A 23,513-nucleotide genomic window follows, 5' to 3' on the forward strand; every position below is an offset into this window, starting at 1 on the left:
AGAAAGAAAGAAAGAAAGAAAGAAAGAAAGAAAGAAAGAAAGAAAGAGTAGTGGGAAGGAAGAAAACAACATGACAAAAATATATTCCTACATTTGTCCCCCTCCATATTTGCTTGGATAAATGAGAGATATACAAGTACGTATCCTGTGGGGGGAAAATGTATCTTGCTATCTGAAGATACTTTCTAAATGGAAGCTCCTTCAAAATCTAATTGTCTAGCTGAAAGTGAAGTCTATAATGTCAATTCAAAACATTATTTTTTTAAATTTTTTATTGTTATGTTAATCCCCATACATTACATCATTAGTTTTAGATGAAGTGTTCCATGATTCATTGTTTGTGCATAACACCCAGTGCTCCATGCAGAATGTGCCCTCCTCAATACCCATCACCAGGCTAACCCATCCTCCCACCCCCCTCCCCTCTAGAACCCTCAGTTTGTTTTTCATTATTTTTTTAAAGATTTTATTTATTTATAAGAGAGAGAGTGCACGTGTGCACATGTGGGGAGAGGGGGAAAGGGAGAGGGAGAGAGAGAGAAAATCTTAAGCAGACTCTGTGCTGAGTGCAGAGCACGACCCCAAGATCATGACCTTAGCTAAAATCAAGAGTCCAATGTTTATCCCATTGAGCCACCCAGGCGCCCCAGGCAAAAACATTATTTGGCACCAACAAAGCAGGGTGCGTAGCTCTGTGGGGGACTCAATGATTAATCATTTTACATAAACCAAACAAAATAGATATATATTCATATGTAAATACCATCAAATTTAGGAGCATCCAGATTATATAAAACTAGGGTTCCAATTCTATAGCTTACAAACTTTCTTTAAATCTGTCCCCCCACTATGATTATATCACAAGTTTCTAAAAGACAATGACATAAGAAATATTTCCCAGTGTGTGTGTGAGGATTGAAGGGATGTTAATAGTTGAGAAACAGAAGAGGGACTCTTATCCTCAATACATTTCTGAGATCTTTGATCCTCTAACACTCTAATCAGAATGGTCCAGCAAAGGACATTTGTTAAGTGCTATCACTTTTGAACATCAAAATGCCTCAGTAAAATCTCCACTAAATTAAGCTTACTCAGAAGTAATTGAATCTGTACAGCATCAATTTTAGGATATTATTTTAAAAGAATTTAATTTAAAGACAAAATTCTGAACGGCTTGTATCACACAAGGGTATAGAAGTTGGAATTTTTTTAATTAAGTCAGTTTGCATGAGTATTACCCATGTATATCCAATAATTCTCGACTACTTTGAAGTTACAGCTCCAATATCTTAGCAGGGCCCATGAAGTCCTTAGAAATAGAAACTCCACCTTATTTTATCTCCCACTGTTTCCACTCCATCATAAAGGACACCTCTAATTCTTGTACTCACTCTTCTGGTTTTCTTGTCCAGAAAGCACCTTCTTAGCCTTGAAGACTCTGTCAAGGTCACTTACTCTGCAAGGCCTTTCTACATCCCAGGAAACATTAGTATCCCCCTTCTCTCCCATGCTACTTTATACATAAATGTCCCAAGTGTTGCAGCCATTTGTTTACATGGCTGTCTCTTCTGCTACATCCAAAGCTGCTCCCAGAGTGAGCACCATTTCATATCCATTTGTTGTATCTTCTGTATTTGGACCAATACCTGGCATGCAGCACACTCTCAGTAACTTGGTAAATGCATGAACGGACAGAAATAGATAAAGGCATATTGTAGAAAAAGGCAAAAACAGATGCTTACTATGTTTTAATATAGTGAACAAACAATATCTCTGGGGAAGAAATTGCAGATGTATTTCTGAGTTTTCCTTCTCTCCAAATTTATACACATGGTTGACTTGTCCCTATGCATACAGATGAACCTATTCACAGACATCATTTCCTCATGGACTCACAGATGTGAATACTAATTTGAGACAGCAATTTATGATTGGGGTTAAATATTTTCTATTTTTTGCTCCTTCCCCACACACCTGTTCTGTCCAATCTTGTCCTTATTCATTATGATCATGTTCTATACCTAGGAAGTTGAGCAATATAACTCACATTCACAGGATACATTTTTCTCTGGTTTATAGCTAGGTTTGGCCAATGGGAATTCCTGGCCCAGACTAAAAAAGAGCAGAAAGAAGTCAGAGTATTTATTCTCCCAGCCTACAGACCCATTTTGGGTAGCACTCTCCAAATCCTTCTCCTTTCATATTCCATTCCACTCTCTCTCCCTGTCCCCGTCAGCCTATGGGTGCAACAAAGTGGCTATGGGCAGGAGCTCTCTACCTTGGCATTACTGATGTTTTGAGCACCATATTTCAAAGCCATGAGAAGCAATCCTGTGCCCCGTAGGATGTCTAGTGGCATCCCCGGCATCAACCCAGTAGATATAAATAACCTTTTATAGCAATTTATAATTTATAGATTACTTTCACCTATTTAATATCACTTGAGCTCCATGACTCTATAAATATTATTAGAATGTTTATTTTTAGGGGCGCCTAAGTGGTGCAGTCCGTTGAGCATCTGACTCTTGGTTTCGGCTCAGGTCATGATTTCACAGTCCTGAGATGGAGCTGTGTTGGGCTCCGTGCTTAGCATGGAGTCTGCTTGAGATTCTCTCTCTCCCTCTCCCTGTGCCCCTCCCCCAATCACACACACACACTCTCTCTAAAATAATCTTTTTTTTTTTAAAGATTTTATTTATTTATTTGACACACAGAGAGAAAGCACAAGTAGGCAGAGAGGCAGGCAGAGAGAGAGGCAGAAGCAGGCTCTCCACTGAGCAGGGAGCCCGATGCGGGACTCGATCCCGGGACTCCAGGATCATGACCTGAGCCGAAGGCAGTCGCTTAACCAACTGAGCCACCCAGGCGCCCTCTCTAAAATAATCTTTATAAAAAAAAGGACGTTATTTTTACCAATGAGAACATGAAACCCAAAGATACAGTAACTAATAAACCTATGCCTAAAAATCCTATAGAGCAATAATAGTATGTAAAGAATTTCTTATATCCAAGTCATAATCTTGTTCCATACCGGCTTTGAACTAAACTTCCTTATATTGCTATTTGCCTAAATTCCAGACATCACCAGGGCCATTAAGTTTCATATGAAATGCAAAAGTCATAATGGAGTTCTCTGGGCATTATGTTAAATGTGAGTCATATAGTTCGTCATCTATTATCTCTTTTTCTTCCTCTAAGAAGAATAATGTTGCAGTCATGTTGTATTGACAATTGGAATCTTCTTCAAAGATAATGTATTCTGAACATCTTCTACAAAAATGCCCACCAGGATTACAATAGAAAAATAGAATAACTCCAGGCATGCTCATGTATTTGATCATTTTATGTTAAATCAAGAAAGATGCTTAATGCATTTCAGAGTTTCAGAGACTGCTTCTATCTTTCCTCTCCTCTGCCCGCTACCACAGTTAATGTAGAAAACCTGGACCCACTGAAATTTGCTCATTCAGACAAAAAGACAAAAATTGCTACTGGACTTTAAGAAACTAAGCGATGTTAACATATGTGTGCTGTGAGAAGTTCACACATCAGAAAAGGAACAGGTAATGTCTCCATTAGGATCTCAGGGAGCATTGATTGATGAGAATTGGTAAGACCAAATCTTTTCTCCAGAGTCAACATTTCTTTTTCTTTCTTTTTTTTTTTTTGAGGGGAACACTATCTTGGATTCACTATCCCCAAAGAAAATAAAGTCAAAACATGTCATTTCTTGAGTCGATAACTACTAGTCCAGTCATAGTATGGGCTCTGCAGTCCAACAGATCATAAGCCAGGGTAGTTAGAGAGAGAGTAATTATGACCAGTGCCAGATATAATTACATTCTCCTGCCCTCAAGTTACCCCTGCTGTCATGTTGTTACTCCAATGGCATCACCATCAGGCCAAATCCTAGAGAGTAAAGTCACTATCTTTTGTTGAGTTCCTAAATGTACTAGTATCTGTGTATCCATCATCTCATTTAACCCCCACAACACCCTTACAAAGCAGACATCGGTATCTTCCAATTACTAGGATATGGATGTCCAAAGAGGAATCAGATCTACTCCACCTCAAGACTAGTCTCCCCACCTTCACTGCCTCTGGTTGAGTAAGTCAGACCCTATCTATCAACAATCATATTATTTGTACATAATAGACATAATATGTTGAGTAAAGAAACAGTTTGAAAAGTTGCTTCAGTCTTATGGTCCTATTAAAGTTAAGAGTGAAATCACGAAATTGCCAATCATATTTCTGGTCACATCTCAAAAATTTGATGGCTCTACTTGTGGAAGTAAGCTTTTCATCTTACAGAAACAAGAAAACTGATCATTTCAGCTTTTTCTATTATAAATATTTTTCAAATATAGATAAATTATTTTGAGGGAAAATTAAGATACAGTAGAAGTAACAATGAAATATCTATTGGGTAATAAATTAAAATGTTGAGATTACACAAGAAAAAAAAAAAAGTCGAACTAGAGACTGCCCAAATAATATTTTGTGGTTTGTAAAATGTGGTTATCAAATTTTTGGAATGTTTGCCTATCAGACCTGCAGAATAATGCCCCTTCCTCCTCCCCCAGCCGCGAAGATGTCCACATCCTAACCCTGTGAATATATGAATATGTTACCTTACATGGCAAAAGAGAATTAAAATTGTAAGTGGAATTAAAGTTTTAATCAACTGACCTTAAAATAAGGAGATTTTCCTGGATTATCCAAGTAGCCCAATGCAATCACAGTGTCCTTAAATACATAAGAAAGGCAGCAGAGAGTCAGAATGGTATGGACATGAAAATGACTACCAGCTATTTATTGCTGGCTATGAAGATGGAAGATGTTCAAGAGCCAAAGAATGCAGGCAGCCTCTGGAAGCTGGAAAAAATACAAGAAAATGGCTTCTCCCTCCACCTTCCAAAAAAAGAAGCAGAGCCCTGCCAACACATTGATTATAGCCTAGTGAGACCCACTTTAGCCTTCTGACCATCAGAACCCTAATAAATAAATGTTTGTTGCTTAAGCCACCATGTTCACAATAATTTGTTACAAGGGCAGTAGGAAACTAATGTTACACTAAAGTAAAGACTGGAAGACACCTGGAAAATTATGGTTAGATGCATCAGCCAATATCCCAGAGGACATAAAGTTTCCTGGTTAAATAGTATCACAATGCCTCTGTTTTCTTAGACACAGTTTGAAGTTAACTATATAAAGCATATTGAAATATTTTATCTTTACAAAGAAGGTTTTAGCCAACACCTTTTTAAAAACCATAATATAGATTGCCATAATGGAGAAACACTCAAAAATGCATTGAAATACTTAAAGTATTAAGGCACATCATATATCTTGTTCAAATGATTAATTATACTGCTCTATTATGATTCATGAAAGAATCCACCATGGTACTTGTGGTACAAATGACCTAAGTGATAAAAATAACCTGGATTATTAAATCCTCAAAAGTCTGCTGCAACAAACATCTATGTATGGTTTACTAGACTCTACCCAATTAAAATCTTGGAAAACAAAGAAAAGAAGAGGAAAAAAAGAAGGAAGGAAGGAAGGAAAAATAAAAGAAACAAATGCTTCTCTTCCTTCAGCCAGACTTACATAGTTGAAATAGCCATTGTTAGCTGGAATGTTTTTGCAAGTCAACTTCCAATTCCTACAAATAGTTGCTATTATTTACTTATTAAACCAGAAATACCCACCAATGTAAATGTACTCTTAATAGAATATTTCAACCATTACCTTGAGGGAATTATACAGAGATTCTGCACGTTTTTGTAGAAAGTAAATGAGGTAGATTTTAGGAACAGTTACTGAAAATAAGGCCTCAGGAGACTGGAAAAGTGGGTACTATAGAATTCTAAAAGCCTACGGAACAGAGATGCCAAAACATTAGAAGAAGGATTACAACCAAAGCTAACAGTACTATGTTGCCCATTCCGGAAGATCTACTCCTCTGTTCTCCTTTCAAACTGCAGGCTTCACAACTGAAGCTAATTCCCAAAAAAATCAATCTGGTTGTTCTTCCAATAAGTAACCTCCTTTTTCGGTCTTTTACCATGAGGCTGGACAAGGACATTTTACAAATGTGGTCCTACTGCGGCTTTTTTCAATACTATTTAGAAATGATAGAAATATAACTTAGAATTTTTAAATTATCATCTAAGTTAGGGTTATCAGTCTCTGTTACCTCCTGGAGGTGTGGTGCTTGCAGACCAAAATTTACCCTAGGATTTTAAAAGAGACTATTATTTCTTTAGAGGAAAAAATTGTGTATGTGTATATATTTATGTTTATGTTCATATTTATATTTATGTGAACTCAGTACATATATGTATATACATGTATGTGTGTGTGTGTATATATGTAGTATATATGGAGTAATTCGACCCTGAGTGACAGAGTGGCATTGGACTAAACAAGGGATACCTTACCGCCACCTGGACACAAAACCAGAGGTCTGTCGTGAAGTGAAATCTTTAAGAGATCAAGGGATCAAGAATGATAGGAGAAAATTCAACCAGGGTTGTTTTGTTTCCAAATGTTTTCCTCTGTGTTCTGGATAGCATCTCATATGAATCCTTTCATGAGAAAGTCTCACATCAGGTTTTTTGTTCATCCAGAATCCTCCAGAATAGAAATATAACTTGGAGAGGCAACATCTTAAAAGCTGTCATCGACCAGTCACTTACACAGGACCATCTGAAAGCCAGCTGGTAACAAGTACCAGTGTTAATAGAAGACATGATAGGTGCTCAGGGGAGAAGGAGAGCACTAGAAGAAATGAAAAGGCCTAAAAATAATTAGAAATTGTAAAAAAAAATCATTATGATTTTTCTTGGGAAACCCCAGGGCTATAACACTTTTGATAATCAATGCATAAAATAAATACAAGATATAAAAATACAAGCTTACATGACTATTTTTAGGAAAATCTAACTTATGACTCAGATGAGTTGCTGTATTTTTCAAAGTTGCCTGGAGAGGGTGTAAATATTCCAGTAATGTTGCTGTGATTAAAAGCATCTATATAACTCCTCTTGGAAATCGCCTGGCAGCCTGTGTCTCTTTTCTTTCAATCTCTTCAATGATAGTAATAGTTCCCATTTGAAGGTGATTTGACATCAGCAAATTACTAAAAGTCATTCAGAGCCAAGTGTGAAGGATTCAGAGTGAACAGTTATAGTGAATAAGTTCAGTTTTTGGTCAAAATCACAGAATGGCTAAAAAGCAGTGAGGCTAACTGAACCATTAAGTGGTTCTAATTTTAACAGTCAAAGAAAAAAATCCATTAGAGATGCATAAAAAGCAAAAACCTGTTGAAATGTAAAGGAGGATGGGGTGTGGAGAAAATACATTCCAATTCCGATCCAATCAGAATAGTTAATGCCCTATGGCCAAGGTTGCAAGACTGATACAGAAGAAATAAATTAAAGCCACATTATAACTTCCTTGTGTGGTAATTGTCAATTGCCAGCCTCCCTAGGAATCACTAAATCCTTCCCAGGGTACGTATAGCTCCTCTCATAACCCTTAACCATACTACAGTATAATTATTCCTCTGCCAGTCTGTCTTCTCCACAAGACTCTGAGCCTCTGCTTAAATTCCAAATACAATGGGACATCAATAATCGGGCATTAAATAAATGAATGAAGAAGACTCATTTGGACACGTAACCTCCAGTTGTCTTACTTAAGGTCTTTCCTGATTCAGGATCATATAGGTTGGTAGGAACACATCTTAGGCAAACTTTGAGTTCTACCTTTGCTTTTAATAATTTGTAGTTACGCCATCAAGGCATATTGGAAATCCCAAATTTGTTAGTCCTTTGTAGCTTTCTCAGTGCGACTGAGATACAAAAACTTAAAAAAAAAAAAAAATTCAGTGTTTAAAATATTCTTATCACTTCTCCGCTTGGTACTCACTGACATCTGACTTCCTCTGAGACAGTGAGAAAACTCAGCCTGCTTGGCGGGAAAAATGAAGATAGAGCAAGTGTAAATAAAAGCTTACAGGATGCCACTGTGGAAAGAAAAGAGCAACACCTCAGATATCTTAAACTGACTCTGCTGTAGAGGATCCTGAAGGATCGAGGGAGACACGGATTGCCTATAGTCCAGTGTCTTCTAGGAGACTGCCGAACGCAGAATGTCCTCTTCACTATCATTATTCTAGCAATCTCCCTCCACAACTTGAAACCTAGTGAGATGGTTAAGAAGTTTTCTAAAAGCAGCTTTCAAAAATGCCAGTATGCCTCCAAAATTTCAATGCTCACTGAACTGATTATTATTATTAGTTTGCAAAGATAAATGTGTGACTAATTTAAAAACAAAATAGTTTGACTTTGTGAGGGTATGAGAACGTGCACTCCTGTGTGTGTATGAAAGAGAGAGATTGAGAGAGTGGAGGGTTGAAGGATCACAGAATGTTATCTTTTACCCTCTAGCACTTTCCTCAAAGCTTGAAATTTTTTTCAGAGCTTTTCAATTATAAGTTTAGGGGGGCAATGTAGGCAATCATGAAAGTACAGAAAAGATACAACTTCCTATCTGTATTCCCTTAGTACTTTTATTTTTTACTATCTTTTGCCTTTGATGAAAAACTTCCTCCCCACCCATTTTTTCCAATTATTCAAAAAAACAGCCCCAGTAAGAAACCAGCTTAAATGAGAAAAAAATATATATATATATCAGCCAAATATTTTTTTTGGCCCCTTGAACAAAACCCTCCTTTTATTTTTCTTTTTGTAACTTGAGACTTTCCTCTCCAGTTCTGAAGTATGTTTCTTTTCCTGTCTTCAATAAGACATTTTTTGCTTTTACTAAAAGTGATAAAATAATATGTCTTCAATTCTCTTGCAGATGAGTGCTAGGAATAAAATGACAACATAACGCTTATATTTGATAAGAAGATACTCTTAAAAACAACAACACTAATTCTTCTAAGAAAATAGGTTGGCTGCAGTTTTTAGCAACATCTCTTCATTTTTGCTTAATCTCCCTCCATCCTCCCCAAAGATTGTTTACCATAATATGTAATAAAAATTACATTCATCCAATAGCCAATGATTCACTGTTTGATTTTTACAGCTTCTTACCTTTCCCATGAAGAGACAAATAAGTTAGAAACATGAGATAAAGAAAAGTTGAGTGATCTACTCCACTTCAGAGATTAAGACCAAAATAAATCTTATAAAACCTGCATCTGCCTCTCAGCCAGATTGTAGCTACTAATGCAGAGGCATATTGTATGGTAAGGCATGCTTTTAGATGTGAGGATCTTTCTGCATTTCAACATCTCTTTATAGGAAGCAGAATGTGATGAATAGTTTCTTTCTTTCTGACGCTTAACAAAAGCAAAACTAAATTCACAACTCAAATGGCAGCGCTCTTACTAATGCTACAAGTCCAAAAAGCACCACACAGGTCAACTGTGAACACAAGGTAAGTTGCACAAGCATGCAGGACACAATAATTGAGGACTAGAAATGTGGCTGGATTTCCTTTGTGTAGGCTTCACACAAATCACTGTCCTTTTCTTTGCATGGAGGCTCTGTGGTCTGAAATGTAGAACTGAGCATTGCTGATGTAGAGAAGAGAAAGGCAGACAGACATATTTATACAGATGATAAAAGTACTATGTACGAGTGAATTTATTTTATAAGCCATATCTGTTCTTCCTTCATATTGCACATCCACTGTCAACTGTAATGTGACACAGTGGGGACACTTTACATCCCTTAAGGATGTCACATCCTCTAATGATTAGCAAACAATATTATATGTAATATTTAAAAGCATAAACATACAGGAAAACAAAGGTCTTCATTAAACCACTTCTCAGGCTTAAACAGAGCAGTTACATGATTATAAATGTTTCTTTGCCATTAGGAGTCCCTGCCTCGTGCTGTAGCAACAACTGTCTTGTTTTACAAAAAAAAAAAAAAAATCAAAAAGTTCAAAATTCATAGCGGCGAATTCTCAAGGATACATAAGCACCCATTATTATTACTTGCTTACTGTTTAAAGTAGGTATTCATGCTATTTATTACTGAATATTCAACACAATCCCCACTTACCTATGTGAATAGAAAAAACAACACAACTCACAAGGTGTATCCAGGAATCACTTTTTAGAGTGATAATAATATACGCAGAATTTCACTAGGTTCTTGTAATGTGGTTATGCAAAACACACTTTTTTTCTTCTGTTTTTCCCTCCCTGAAAGTGTACCAATATCTACATTGATGTTTACAGATTTCATAACTGATTGCCCATATTCAGACGCTAAATTTGAAACAGCTTTCCAGCTCAAACCAAACGGTATCTACTTTACTTATACTGTACTGATGTAGTCATTTTAGAATGTATTAAAGATGCATTTAGTAAGCCAATAATAAACAATGACTAATTTCCAGAGTAGTTTGGCTTTAAGATGGTTGTTTCCAAACGGGAGTGAAACTTTTAAGAGAATGTTAAAGAGGTGGTCTGTTGGGTTCCGTAAGAATTCAAGTAAGGCCCGGAAGAGAGGAGGTGGATTCCTTACCATTTTATCCTACTTTCTTTCCATTAGTTGGAAATAACTGCAATGCTGGCAATATTTTGAATACCTATTATTAATGAAACAAAATTCTACAAATTTTTAAGTGGAGTGTGGAACCAACCACCTCAACAATTTGATTCAATAGTTTTTTTTTTTTTAAAGATTTTATTTATTTATTTGAGACAGAGAGAATGAGAGAGAGAGAGCACATGAGAGGGGGGAGGGTCAGAGGGAGAAGCAGGCTCCCTGCCGAGCAGGGAGCCCAATGCGGAACTCGATCCAGGGACTCCAGGATCATGACCTGAGCCGAAAGCAGTCGCTTAACCAACTGAGCCACCCAGGCGCCTGGGGATTCAATAGTTTTAAAGCTTAAAAAGTTTAAATCATTCCAGTAGTATACAAAGATCATTTCAGAGCATAAGATACAAAATTACTACATAACAGAACCCAGAGTTATATTACAAAGGTACATATTCAGAGACATTTATTCAGTTGAATAAACATTCTATAATAAAAAGTGTCATCAACACATTAAGAAAATGCTGTCATAGCAAAAAATTAGTAAATCATTATTTTTATAAGGAATGTATTTCAAATGGGCTTTGGTTGTACTCATTCACATTTTAGGGGACTGAAAACATGTCTCATAAAGAAATAGAATAATATATTTTAAGAGGAAAACTATGACATGATACAGGTCACATTTTAATTGAATGTTTAATAATGAGCAACTAATTTGAGGAAAACCAGAATAAATTACAAAAAAAATTTTATAAGGAATTCACTATTACTCTGCTTTCTTTCAAATGTTGTGAATATTTAGAAACCAAAAACCAGAAAACAAAAAGAAAAACATGTATTTTCTTTCTGGTAAAAGGTCAATAAAATGTATGTTTTAAAAATCTTCTAGGTAAACTTTTATTCTCTATAAAAAGGCATTTCCTATCCTAAATAAAATGGCAATTTATAAAAATAATGAATTTATGTTTCTTACTTGTATTAATAATATACATAACAGACTATGTGAATACTGAGTGAAGTAAAGAATACTAAGGTAAATGACAAAAAAGGAAAACATATTAATGAGGTATTCCCAAGAGCAGAGAGTGGGTAGAAGGAGGAAGTGCCTACTAGTCTAAAATCTACCTTCCCATCTTTTGATTTTAACTTTGATTAAGGTTTACGATGGTACTATTAAAAAAAATTGGACTGAGTGACCTAATTTCAAGAACAGAGTATAAAAAATATTAAGATAGGACGGTTGAAACATCACTGAAGCCTTTAAGAGAAATACGTGAATCCAATTTCATTCTCCTAGAACTAGTTGACTATAAATTAGACATGTTCTGTCCACTTCGCATATACACAGTGATTGAGGGTGTGGCCCCTGTATTTGACCCTCTGCTCGGCCACTTTACAAATTGTGTTGATCATGAGCAATTACTCAACCCTGCTGTGCGTCACTTTCCACATCTACAAACTAATGATAATCAGCTCTATTTCACAGGGTAGTTGTACCTATTTAATGAGTTAATATAAGTAAAATATGTTGACCAGTGCATAGGATATGGCATGTAATATAAGTTTAGCTATTATTATTTATGTATTACCCCGCTGAAATGGAATTTCAATGGGGAAAGATTGTTATCTGTCTTCACTGTTGTTGCTTCTCTAGTGTTTAGAACAATGCTTTGCCCACAATTACATAATTGGCATACAATAATCACTCATTCATTGTTTGCTCTGAAATGGTAACTGTATTACCTCTGTGTCTGTACATATATAAATGCATATACATATTATACATACATGTACACGCACACAGACACTACTTTCTTATTAAAGGCAAAACATTAGAGAAAAAGGCAAGAAGTTTTAGTAATAAAGTAAATTAAATGTTCCTGACCTAATAGAGTGTGCATTGGTTTGGAAAAAATAGGTATTACCATCTTTTGTTCCTAATGCCGTATAGACATGCCATCTGTATCTAAAATTGATCCTTGTGTTCAACAGTTAAATGCAACGAAAAGCAGATTCAGATGCAATTAAAAAAACAAAAAAAACCTTTAAGTTGATGCCACGATTATTGTCATTTCCCTGGAAAAAAAAAGAACTGATTAATCTGCCATTTTTAATATAGGAGGTCAAATGTAAAATTAGCTCTAGAAGCTTAGAAAGGTAATTCTCAGAAAAAGTCTATTCAGCTGTCATGGTCCATTGCCTAGAAATTCTGACCAAAGGGCAGAAAAGAAGGAGTTCCTCTTCCTGACTTTTGATGAGTTTACCCTGTATTACCCTAACAAAATCACCACTTCCTACATCCCACTGGACATATATATAGTTCCTAGGCTGCTCATTACATATTTTATCACATGAATTTTTAACCTTATGAAGCAAATAAAAAGGCACAGTAAAAAAAAATCCTCAATGTGTTCGTGGATTCGTGTAATGATGCAGTGTATTGAATGCATATATATCAATAGTTGGTGAAGAGTCACTCAAGTATGGTACCAGCTTCAGTACATGTTTGGCAGTTTCCATATGCCATGAGAACTCAGACCCACTGGATCTTTGTCAGACCAATTAAACCACTGTGCATGAAAATCCACTGAGACTGTCCTTAGAAAAGAGGGATTATTAAACCTACATTATTATAGTGTCAATTGACTCTTTCCCCACTTAACTCCTACTGCTTTTCCTTTGGATCTTAATGCTGAAAATATCCTAGAAATGTAAGACTACATATTACTATCATCATTTAAAAAGACCTCCTACATTTGTGGAAAACTTCTTGGACTATTTTATATAAAGATTGATTTTATATTAATTAATATACTTAGATGCACTTATTGGTTGGCAAATTAATATACTTAGATGCACTTATTGGTTGGCAAAATTAAAATAACTAAGATGCTACTTTATATCACAAATCCCTGTGAAGGCTGAAAATTGCAGGAAGCATTCAATGATGTGCATAAAAATTTAGAGTTAATAAGCTAAAAAATGAACTTCAGTTGTATCCCCCTAAAATTCATATGCTGAGGCTCCAAACCCCAATGTGACTGATCTGGAGCTATAGCCTTTATGGAGATAATTTGGTTGAAAGAAGTCAGAAGGTGAGGCCCTGATCTATTAGAACTGGTGTCCTTAGAAAGAGGAAGGGAAAAGGCCATTTGAGGACACATTGAGCAGATAGCTGCCTACAACCAGGAAGAGAGTCTTCATCACAAACGAAATTTGCCAGCACCTTGATCTGGGACTTCCGGTGTTCAGAACTGCGAGAAAATAAACTTCTGTTACTCAAGCCATCCAGTCTCTAGTATTTTGCTACGGCAGCACTAGCAAGCTGATACTGATTCTCTTTTAAACCTGCTAAGAATACATAGGAGGTATTGTGGACTAGAATAAAATGCATACTGCAACCTATGTAAATTAAAATCTATCAGGGATACTATGCTAAATATGTAAATATGTAAATTAAAATCTATCAGGGATACCACCACACTAATAAAAATTCTCAGATTTGGTGAGAGAAGTACGTTGGAGGGGAGACGACTATAGGGAGTTAGTGGACCCTGTTATATGGAGATGGATGGGATCTAGGAGAGATTCTGTTTTGCTTTTCCCCAGTTACATATGTCACATAGAGATAATAATAAGACCCGCCTCTTGGATTTGCTAGAAAGGAGTAAATACTATAATGTAGTACACCCCTTAGCAGAGTGATTGTCGCAGAATAAAAGCTCAGTAACTGATGGCTCTTAGAGACTAGTCATGATGTGTGAAACAAAAATTCCCAGGAAAGATTGCACGGAAGAAGAAATAAATGAAAAAACGATGGAATTTTTTAAGTGTCAAAATGGATGATATAAGATATCAAACTGTTACAAGCCGTTCCTAAACCACTTGCTTTACAGCAGTGAGCTCTTTCTTCTCCTTCACTATCGAGACGTCAACAGGCACCGAAAGTCTTTCTGATAATAACTAGGACCTGTTGCTGTAGGCAGAGACACACCTGTTGCAGCTTAATCAGGGATCAGCGTAACTTTGAAGAAATGAATCAGGAAAAGAGAATAGCAGATGCTTCAAATAAGCAGTAGGACAAATTAAAACAAATGCCCCCCCCAAAGGAAAAAAAACAAAACGAAGAAACTTTTTAATATAATGGGTAGTGAAAATATGCCAAACATGTAAATGCATCTTAAGAAGGCTTAGAAAAATTTATGGATGACCAGAAATATTATCTTAAATTGTGGTAATGCTTGACAAAGCCCCAATTGTTTTGTGTGACCCCCCATAAACCCTGTCATGTACTCAGAGCGGGGGTTGTTACGTAAAATGACAGAGGATGGTTTCAACAGGCTTCCGGACTCGAAAGGACTTACACAAGGTCACACTGGCCAATCAGTGACAGAACCGGGACAAGAAGGCAGATGTTCAGATTGTCTTATCCAGCTCATTTTCTATTTTGCCAGAGGCCTTCGAGAAGTGAACTACAGAACAGAAGTTAGGAATTTCAGGGGCTCCCACCCAGAACTGTTGTAGCCTGACCTACCATCTGTAATCAGAACTGAGAAGGGGGCAGTGTTAACAATTCAGGTTTCTAGGCTATGGTGCAGACCTACTAGAATTCAATTTTTGAGAATTGAATGAAATTAGGACAAGAATCAACTACATGGCAATAATGTGGCCACTTTTTAAATTATAGTAGTCTAATAATAATACGAGGGAGAAGGTGAATATGTTGCTAATGCAGTGGTTGTGCGCTTTTCTTTTTTTCCTTTTTTACTTCTTTGTTCCTATCTTTCTCTCAAAAGTATGGGAGCAGAAAATGAATGGAAACAGAGCAGTTAGACATGATATTCCAGACTAAAAACAAAACCCAAACCAAACCGAAACACCTGGTCTAAATGGCAGGAAGTGGGTGTTTACTACTTTTTGACACTAATCTTGCAATCATATCAAGCCAGGTACCGTTCTTATGGTTACTGGGGCCTCGGGCCAAAATTCAAGGCCACAAACATTTGCTTTTGTCAGACCTGAAACTCCTTTTTCTGATATAATCTCATTACATCCTGGATGCCTAGCTCGAGTTGGAGACACTTGGTGCCTTAACAGAGTTCCAGTCTTTAAAACTACTGAAGGCTACTCATCCTTCCCCTAAGGCCCTAAGCAGAATCCTCATTTCTTCAGGACTGTTGATCTTGTGAGGTGCTGACCTAGTTATCTGCTTAAAGCAATTTACACCAGGGTGCGCCAAAGACTAAACCCAACTCCTTCAGAAGTCATTTGTAATTTGCACTTGCAATTTAAGAGTGCTCCTTAGAATATGGGCTCCTAAGGAGTATTTTTTTTTTTTTTTGAGTAGAGTTGACACACAATGTTACATTAGTTTCATGTGTACCACATACTGATTCAACACTAAGTAGCTGTAAGACATTGCTCAGCTCCCACTTCACTGCTCATCACTCCAAGAGCATATTCTCTCTTCTAGACCTCTTTCCTTAGTAAACTAAGTGCATGTTTCTCTTTACAGATATTCCAGGCTCTCACCTTTAAAAGTGACGCTCACCATGGGCTTTCAAAATAAAAATGGAAACTTCTACTTTATCGGTGAGCATGCATTGGTACACTGAATGAATAATAACTGCAAGAACATATAAAGTGACAAATACAGACACTCATGCCTATGCTTGGGCATATATGTATCTATTTTTTCCATAAGGAAAGGGATAATGATAAAGATAAGAATCTGTACCAGATGAGAATAAGGATCACAAGAAAAATACTGAAAACCAGCAAGTTTGCATGTTTCTTCATACCCCTTCAGAATATATCAGAACTCTACTGGGTGACCAATGCCTCCCTTACTTGCTTTGCCTATTCACTATTTAATAGTTTGATTTTATCTTTTTTAAGGGTTTGGTGTTGATACCACCACCAAGGAGGAAGGAGAGAAAATGAGAGTATTTCTCATTTGCTATTGAAATGAGAGTCAGACCCACACAGAGAAGGCAGGGACTCTAGCCAGCCCAGCAGGTAGCCTTTTATCATGGAGAAGTCCACCCAGCAGGGAAAGAAAATAACAATTAGGACACTCAGAGTCTGATATAAAAGTGGACTTACCATAGTCCAGTAATCCAATATGAAGGGATCTTCAGGATATCTAGCATCAATGCCCAAGCCCTTTGTTTGTTCAACAAATATTTATGAGTGTCTCCTATGTGTTAGGCACTCTACTAGGCACTGGGAATACCATGATAGACCAGACAGATTTGGAGGCAGTCCCTGTGAGTTTCATGTATATACCTTGCCTACCTTGCCTATTTTTGCACTGCCTATCTATGTAGAGACTTGTTCTAGCCATCGTTTTAATTATATGCCAAAGCCTTGCACTGTGTATTAAAGATTCAGCAAATTAATACAATCTCTATAAAAGGAATGGAAAAAAATCACTCACATCCAAGAAAAGTGTTTTGCAAAGTTATAGATTGAAAATTATTCCCAGAGACATATTTCAAACTGTGGATTTACTTCTTAAGGGCCTTGGATTTTTCTAGAGATAGCCTCAAAAATATAGTTAGGCTTAAAGTGACTTACTCAATTCTTAAGGTGTTTGTTTTAAATCACATATGGTGTTTACAAATCCAGTTAATTAATTAGATCTGCACATTATACCCACAGCCTTTTTGTTTTTTGTTTTGTTTTTGGTAGTATTAATTGCAGTTTATGACTGCAAAAATGTTTGACAACCTGGGGCATGTTCTGAGGAGTTCTTCTGAAGTGATTTTACCCAGATAAATCAGAAAACAGACTGTATTCAAAAGCACAGATTTCACAACTTTCCCCAAGTGCTCGCAGTACACTTGAATTCCGACCTGGTATTTCTTCAAAGACTTATAAAGTTCTTAAGCTAGTTCCATCAGTCATAAATAAATTGTTCCTTGTTTCAGTTTCCTCACCTCAGAAATAACAATGGTGCTTTTCCTCACAGATTGTTCCAAGGAGCAAATGAGCAAACATAGCATTCACCGCTTTGAAACTTAAGAAGCATGATGCAAATATAATCTATCATTTTCTGCTCCATAATCTTCTTTATAATATATTAATTTCACGAGGATAAAGACTCTATTTTATTATTTTTTGCATAGCCAGTACCAGTGCTGATATTAGATGTGTTAAAAGTGATTAAACCAGTCTCTAACATTCTCATTTTCTTCTTTAGATTTTGTGATGGAAAATAAAATATTATCTTATCATTTAAAACAAAATATCCCAATGCTGAAATTTATAGGGTATCAGGTAGTTTGTTCTCAGTCTGTTTCCATCTGTCCCCAGGCACCTCCCTACATGGTAAATTCCAGTAATCACAAAGGAGGCTGATCAAGAGAACCGAGGTGGATGAGGACTGGGAGCAAGAAAGGTGGAGAAAGAGGAAATTTGCACAAAATAGGAACCAATGGTGACATGTTCAAAGATTAAAACACACACACAAACACACACAGAGAAATGATCATAGGCTTCTCTCAAGCTTTTTGCTGGTTGATGAATGCTTCTGGAATGGTATGCTGTTGATGATTCTGATTCAGTTCAATAGTACACTAAAATCTTTGGGAGTGTTATTTTTTTGTTTTGATTTATTATGTTTTTCCAATAATAGCCATAGTTTCCCACCCAAACAAACTGCATCAGTGGTTCTGAACCCTTTTCAACTGCTTCCACAACAAAACACATTTTTCCCATGGCAACCAAGAACAGGAACACATATACACAACTGAAATAAGGATTCCACACAACAACATTTACTCTTACTATATGGGTGATGTACTTGGAATGGTTGTGTTTTATTTCACATCTTTCTAATTGTGGTAGAGATGCACTAAATTGATTCATGCCTCAAAAATGTGTTGCAACTCAAGTTTTCAAAAGGCTGCCTTAGAATGTTCTTTGTGAAAGTTTTTATGTATATCCTCTTTATGTGGTTGCAGTTAGATTATCCCAAAATTCTGGACTTCTTTCCTCTATACTTTGTTTTCGAATTGATATGATTTGTTACAGGATTCACACTTTAAGTATACCTAAGGAAGTTTACTATTTTTGATGAGGAAACATGACATTTTCAAGAACCAGGAAGTGGTAACTGTTCTTTCACCAGCTTCTTATACTGGTCTTTGTGCTCAAAACAAATTGAGAACTTGAGGATAATTAGGTTTTATTCAGGAATTTCACTACAGTTTCAATAATATTTCTGAAAATGTCATTTTTGCAAAATTAAACAGCTAATAAAATAAAAATCTTAAAATATATACGTTAGAGATTTACATGGGTTAAAGTACATTTCCTATCACTCTACATTTTAGTATTCTTCCAATATTTATTTATTATTACTGTTTTTTAGAGAGGTTGTGTGTGTGTGTGGTGGAGGGGTAGAGGGTGAGGGAGGGAGAGAAACTTAAGCAGGCTCCATGCCCAGCGCGGAGCCCAACATGGGGCTCAACTCATGACCCAGAGTCATGACCTGAGCCAAAACCAAGATTTGGACGCTAAACCAACTGAGCCACCCAGGCGGCCCAATATTCTTCAAGTATTTATTTATTTTTATTAAAGGGCTTTTATATTGACAATAAATCACACACACAAAAAAATCCCAGGAATCTGGCATTCTTAGTATTTCAAAATTTTTGGAAAACTTCGTAGGGCAGATGATATGGTAAATGTACTGTAAATTTATCAAACTTCACACACAGAACACTTATGTTTGGGCACAAAAACACATACAACAAACAGAGAAAAATATATAAACATAGAGTTAGAGGGACCACCCAGTGGATTCCCTGACTTACCTAGAATACTATTTACACCACTAAAATTCAGCCACTCTCTCTCTCAACAATATCTAAATTCTGAATTCTCGGAAGCAGCCTGAATTTATGTTATCTGACATCAAATAGAATAGCCTTCAGATAAATGTACCACAAAAGCAGGAAGCCACAAATTCCTTCTGAATGTTACTACAGTGACTTCAGGAAATCTAAGTGAAAGATTGCAAAATTTCTTAAGGAATTTAACAACAAAAACTTAAAAATTCTATAGCTAGTACAGATTCTTTGGTCAATATTTCAAGATTAAGGATAAACCAGTCCATTGGCAGTAACTGCTTAATACAACATTAATCTCTCAAATTTGTTTTACAAACAATACTTTTCATAAATATTGCTCAAAGTCCTTGCATATAGATGTGTAGGAGCACACACAAATACACACAGTGCCATCTAGAAATACACACACAGAATGAGCAGGAGACACTATCTTTTATTCTAACACACTTTCTCACTGGCCTGGAAAAGACTGTGATTCCATAGCCCTTTAAAAATATTGATCAACTTAGGATTTTATCAAAAGTTGGTATTTAAGGTATTACAGACCAAGACTCAATAGGCTTAATTTTCCTGGGTCCACACAAAGCTAGAATCTCAAAAGTATTGTTGAAATGTGCCTTGGGATTTTTTTTTTTTTTTTAATTTCTGCTAACCACCTCTTTGAGAATGGAATTCCTGGTGATTTAGACATCCATTAGTAGCACATTTCTTTATTAATACTGCTTCTTTTATAAGTTTATTTATTTCAAAAGTATTTTTCCTTAAATGAGGGGGGAAAAAAACCTTGAAAATCCAATGCACAACAAGGGAAACAAGCAGTGATTGGCTGACACCCCACGGCCAAGGGCAGGCTCCAGCAGGTTTCGGAGTAGCAAGGTCATCAGAGTATGGTGCATAATGGAGCATCATATTAGAGTGGAATTCAGCCAAACACAGTAATGTATGGATGTAGATGCATCTGAAAGAAGGAAAATAAAGATTTATGCAGATTAAAAAAAAAAAAAAAAGCCTGAGGAAGAATTATCCCACAATGTCTTATACCCAATCAGAATGCTGTGGTAAAGGTTTTGTTGCAGAGTATTTTTATTTACAAATTATCTGTTTGTAAGTAATAAAAATGCTCGGGGGAAAAAAAGTTAACATGTCAGATGAATCCTACTCAGAAGCTTTAATAGATTTTTGGTTTGTACACAGCATTAGAGTTCAATACAAACATCACCAAACTCCTGAAAATAAACCTTTATTCTGCCTTTAAAACATTAATTCACCAGAAGTGATAATTAAGATTAGTTTTAGTGGTTTCAGCTGAATTCTTCTTGGAATGTGATTTCTCCCACAACACTAATGCTAAATAAAGCACTGTGTAATGTTCCAAAACAGAGTCCCTGCTTTAGAAAAGATTCTAAGGGCTTTTAAAATAAATAAGAGAGAAAAGTAAAGCTGACTCAAGATCTATATGAACAGATCTTACTATTTCTATAGAGTCACAGTAGATAAATGGATGGGGAACCTTGCTATAGTCTAAAAACTGCTTACATACAGCTTAAACATAAAGCTCTAAACAATTATTATACTAAATTTCCAACATAACCTCCACCACCATCCTGTCCCAGGAAAAGAAATGATGGTAAAATATCTAATAGCATTGGTAGCTATTGTGAAGCAATGGTTGTCACACTATATTCAGTTTTTAAAACAGTTCAAATTTTATTCTTGAAATTAATATACTCAATCATTAGCATTTTATCACTATATAAAATTTAGATATGATACACTAGAGTGATTAATTGCCTAACAAAGGAGGCAATCCAATTGAAAAATTTAAAAACTGTCACATTTTTAAAAAAATTTGCTAGAAAACAAATTTAGAGGAAAACTTAGTTCACGATTGTGTGTTAAGGGTGCTACGAAGGTAGAGCACACCTGCAAAGTTGGCAAAACGTAAAGGAGAATAGAAGGCAAATAGAATCATCTATATTGGTGCAAAAGGTAAAAGATTATCCCAATTAGAATGCATATAAACTTTCATACACGCTGTATAGAAAGCTTCTATTAATTTCAATTAAAATTATGTTTTTATTGAGGAGATACTAATCCCAGATAGGAGCTTATATCTGTTGTCACGGTTCTGTTAAAATTAAAAATTCTGTCAATTAACCTGTTGAATGTATGTTCTAAACAATGTTAAGTTACTTCAATGAGTGTCATCAATTGCTATTTTACATAGGGGAAAAGAACCATTACTCTCTTTTGAATATCTATAAAATTTGAATTATAATTTCCCCAATAATTTACAGATAAAAACTACAGCCTAAAACAGAATTCTATTCTATTGCAAAAAAGTCAGTCTTCATAGCCAAATATATAGTTATACAGACATAGGTAAATCTTAGCAGATTTCTGTCTCTATTGAAAGACATACAGAGAAAGTTACGTAAGTTCAATTTTATTCCTAGAGGTAGTATGATAAAAAAAAAAAAGAAAAAGAAAAAACAAAAGCACTGGCCTCTGCATTCCATGACTTGTATCCACATTGGATCCTCAATAATCTTGTGATCTCAACCTAATTACTTTACCATAAAGGCCTCAACTTCTTAAGTTTCATTGCATCAGTCAAGGAACCAGCAGGAAACCAAATTCACACCCCAATGGTACAGACAAAGTCCTCAGTCTCTCTTCATATAAAATGAAGGAACTGGTTTGGATGATATCTTTTAATTCTAAAATGTGATGACTCCAGTGATTTTAGATACAAACACTAAATGGTCGATTATATCTTCTTTCAATTTTATATGTGTTGAAAGTTCAAATATGTTCCATATATTAATAAATGAATATCACAGTGAAATAAAAGTCTAATGGCATCATAGTTGGTCTATATGAATATATCTGTGTGTTTGTGTGGAGAAAGAGATACCAGGTGTACACTTTTCTACAAATAATGTATGTAATTACTCAAAAATAGAAGATAATAAGAAAGAATGATTTGCTATATTTATCCAGCTGCATGATTTACTTAAAATCTATAAATTGACTCTGTGGTCTCATGTCTAAGTTATTTATTGACTTGGGGTAAGTTTGAGATAAGTTTCAAATTGTCATACTTGGACTTCCATAAAAATTTATATATTCAAGGTAGATCAAATCAGTGGATGACCCTTTCCTTATTCATAGACATCCAGAGATCTAGGTAATGTTGCTTTAGTACATATCTCCTGACTAAAGATGTAACCTTTCATCAGTTATTAGTCACTTGTCTATTATATCAGGCCAGGTGTAACAGAAATTCCACCATATGCAGATGCACTGTACCTCCTAAAAGTGTTTTTGGTTATACACAGCAGAATCATATTGTAGAAATTATGCTTATCAAATTGAAACTAGAAGCTGTGGTTGGCATCACTCTGAAGATGCATTTCTACTGTAGTATGTATGTATGGTGTAATGTATATACACAAACAGATTGACATTTAGCTTTCTCAGTGCTGAAAACTCTAATAGATGATGGCAAGTCATCTGTTTGCTTCCAGACTGGAAGTAATTTAAAAAAATAATTTCTGCCATCTTTTTAACTGAGTATACAATGAATATATTGAATACAATTTGATCAATTAAAGAGAACATTATTCAGACTACATTCTGCAGTTCCAAAGGCAAGGGAAACTATCACTGGACTTAATATGAATTTTTCTTGAGTATTTCTGCATCAGCTACAAATGGATTTTTAAATTAATGTTTATTCAAGCTGTATCTTCTCTACTCTTGCCAAAAGTAAAGTACTTTGCTTTCCATTTACTAAATACAATAAAATTTTTACTTGCCAGTGCATTATCTAAATAACAGCATGGCATGAATAAACTCAACAGGACCTAAAAATAATAAACAAAGTAGTAACTATACTTTTATATGCTTACTAATCTTTTGGAATTATATTAATTTTTAAGAAAATTGAAAAATAACACATAATAAAACTCTGACGATTAAAAAGTAAGTAGAAAAATAGAAAGCCTCTGTCTTTATTTTACAAGTCAAAAGCACAATTGTACTTCCAAGTCACAAAACTTGAACAACCACT

General features: G+C 35.6%; 1 protein-coding gene across 3 annotated transcripts in view; it reads right to left on the reverse strand.

The window, feature by feature from the left end:
• Positions 1 to 23,513, reverse strand: part of PCDH7 (protocadherin 7) — a 414,068-nt gene that overhangs the window by 383,132 nt on the left and 7,423 nt on the right. The window contains exon 2 of one of the 3 annotated variants that reach the window (XM_021689847.2): positions 19,657 to 20,396. The exons of the other annotated variants lie outside the window; for them this stretch is intronic. Coding sequence (XP_021545522.1) covers positions 20,361 to 20,396 — 36 coding nt within the window. The 3' untranslated portion in view covers positions 19,657 to 20,360. Of the gene's footprint in view, positions 1 to 19,656; positions 20,397 to 23,513 lie in introns of those variants that run through there. 3 annotated transcript variants of the gene reach the window in all.

The sequence above is a fragment of the Neomonachus schauinslandi genome, chromosome 2 (assembly GCF_002201575.2).
Source record: "Neomonachus schauinslandi chromosome 2, ASM220157v2, whole genome shotgun sequence".
In the NCBI taxonomy this organism is placed as follows: domain Eukaryota; kingdom Metazoa; phylum Chordata; class Mammalia; order Carnivora; family Phocidae; genus Neomonachus; species Neomonachus schauinslandi.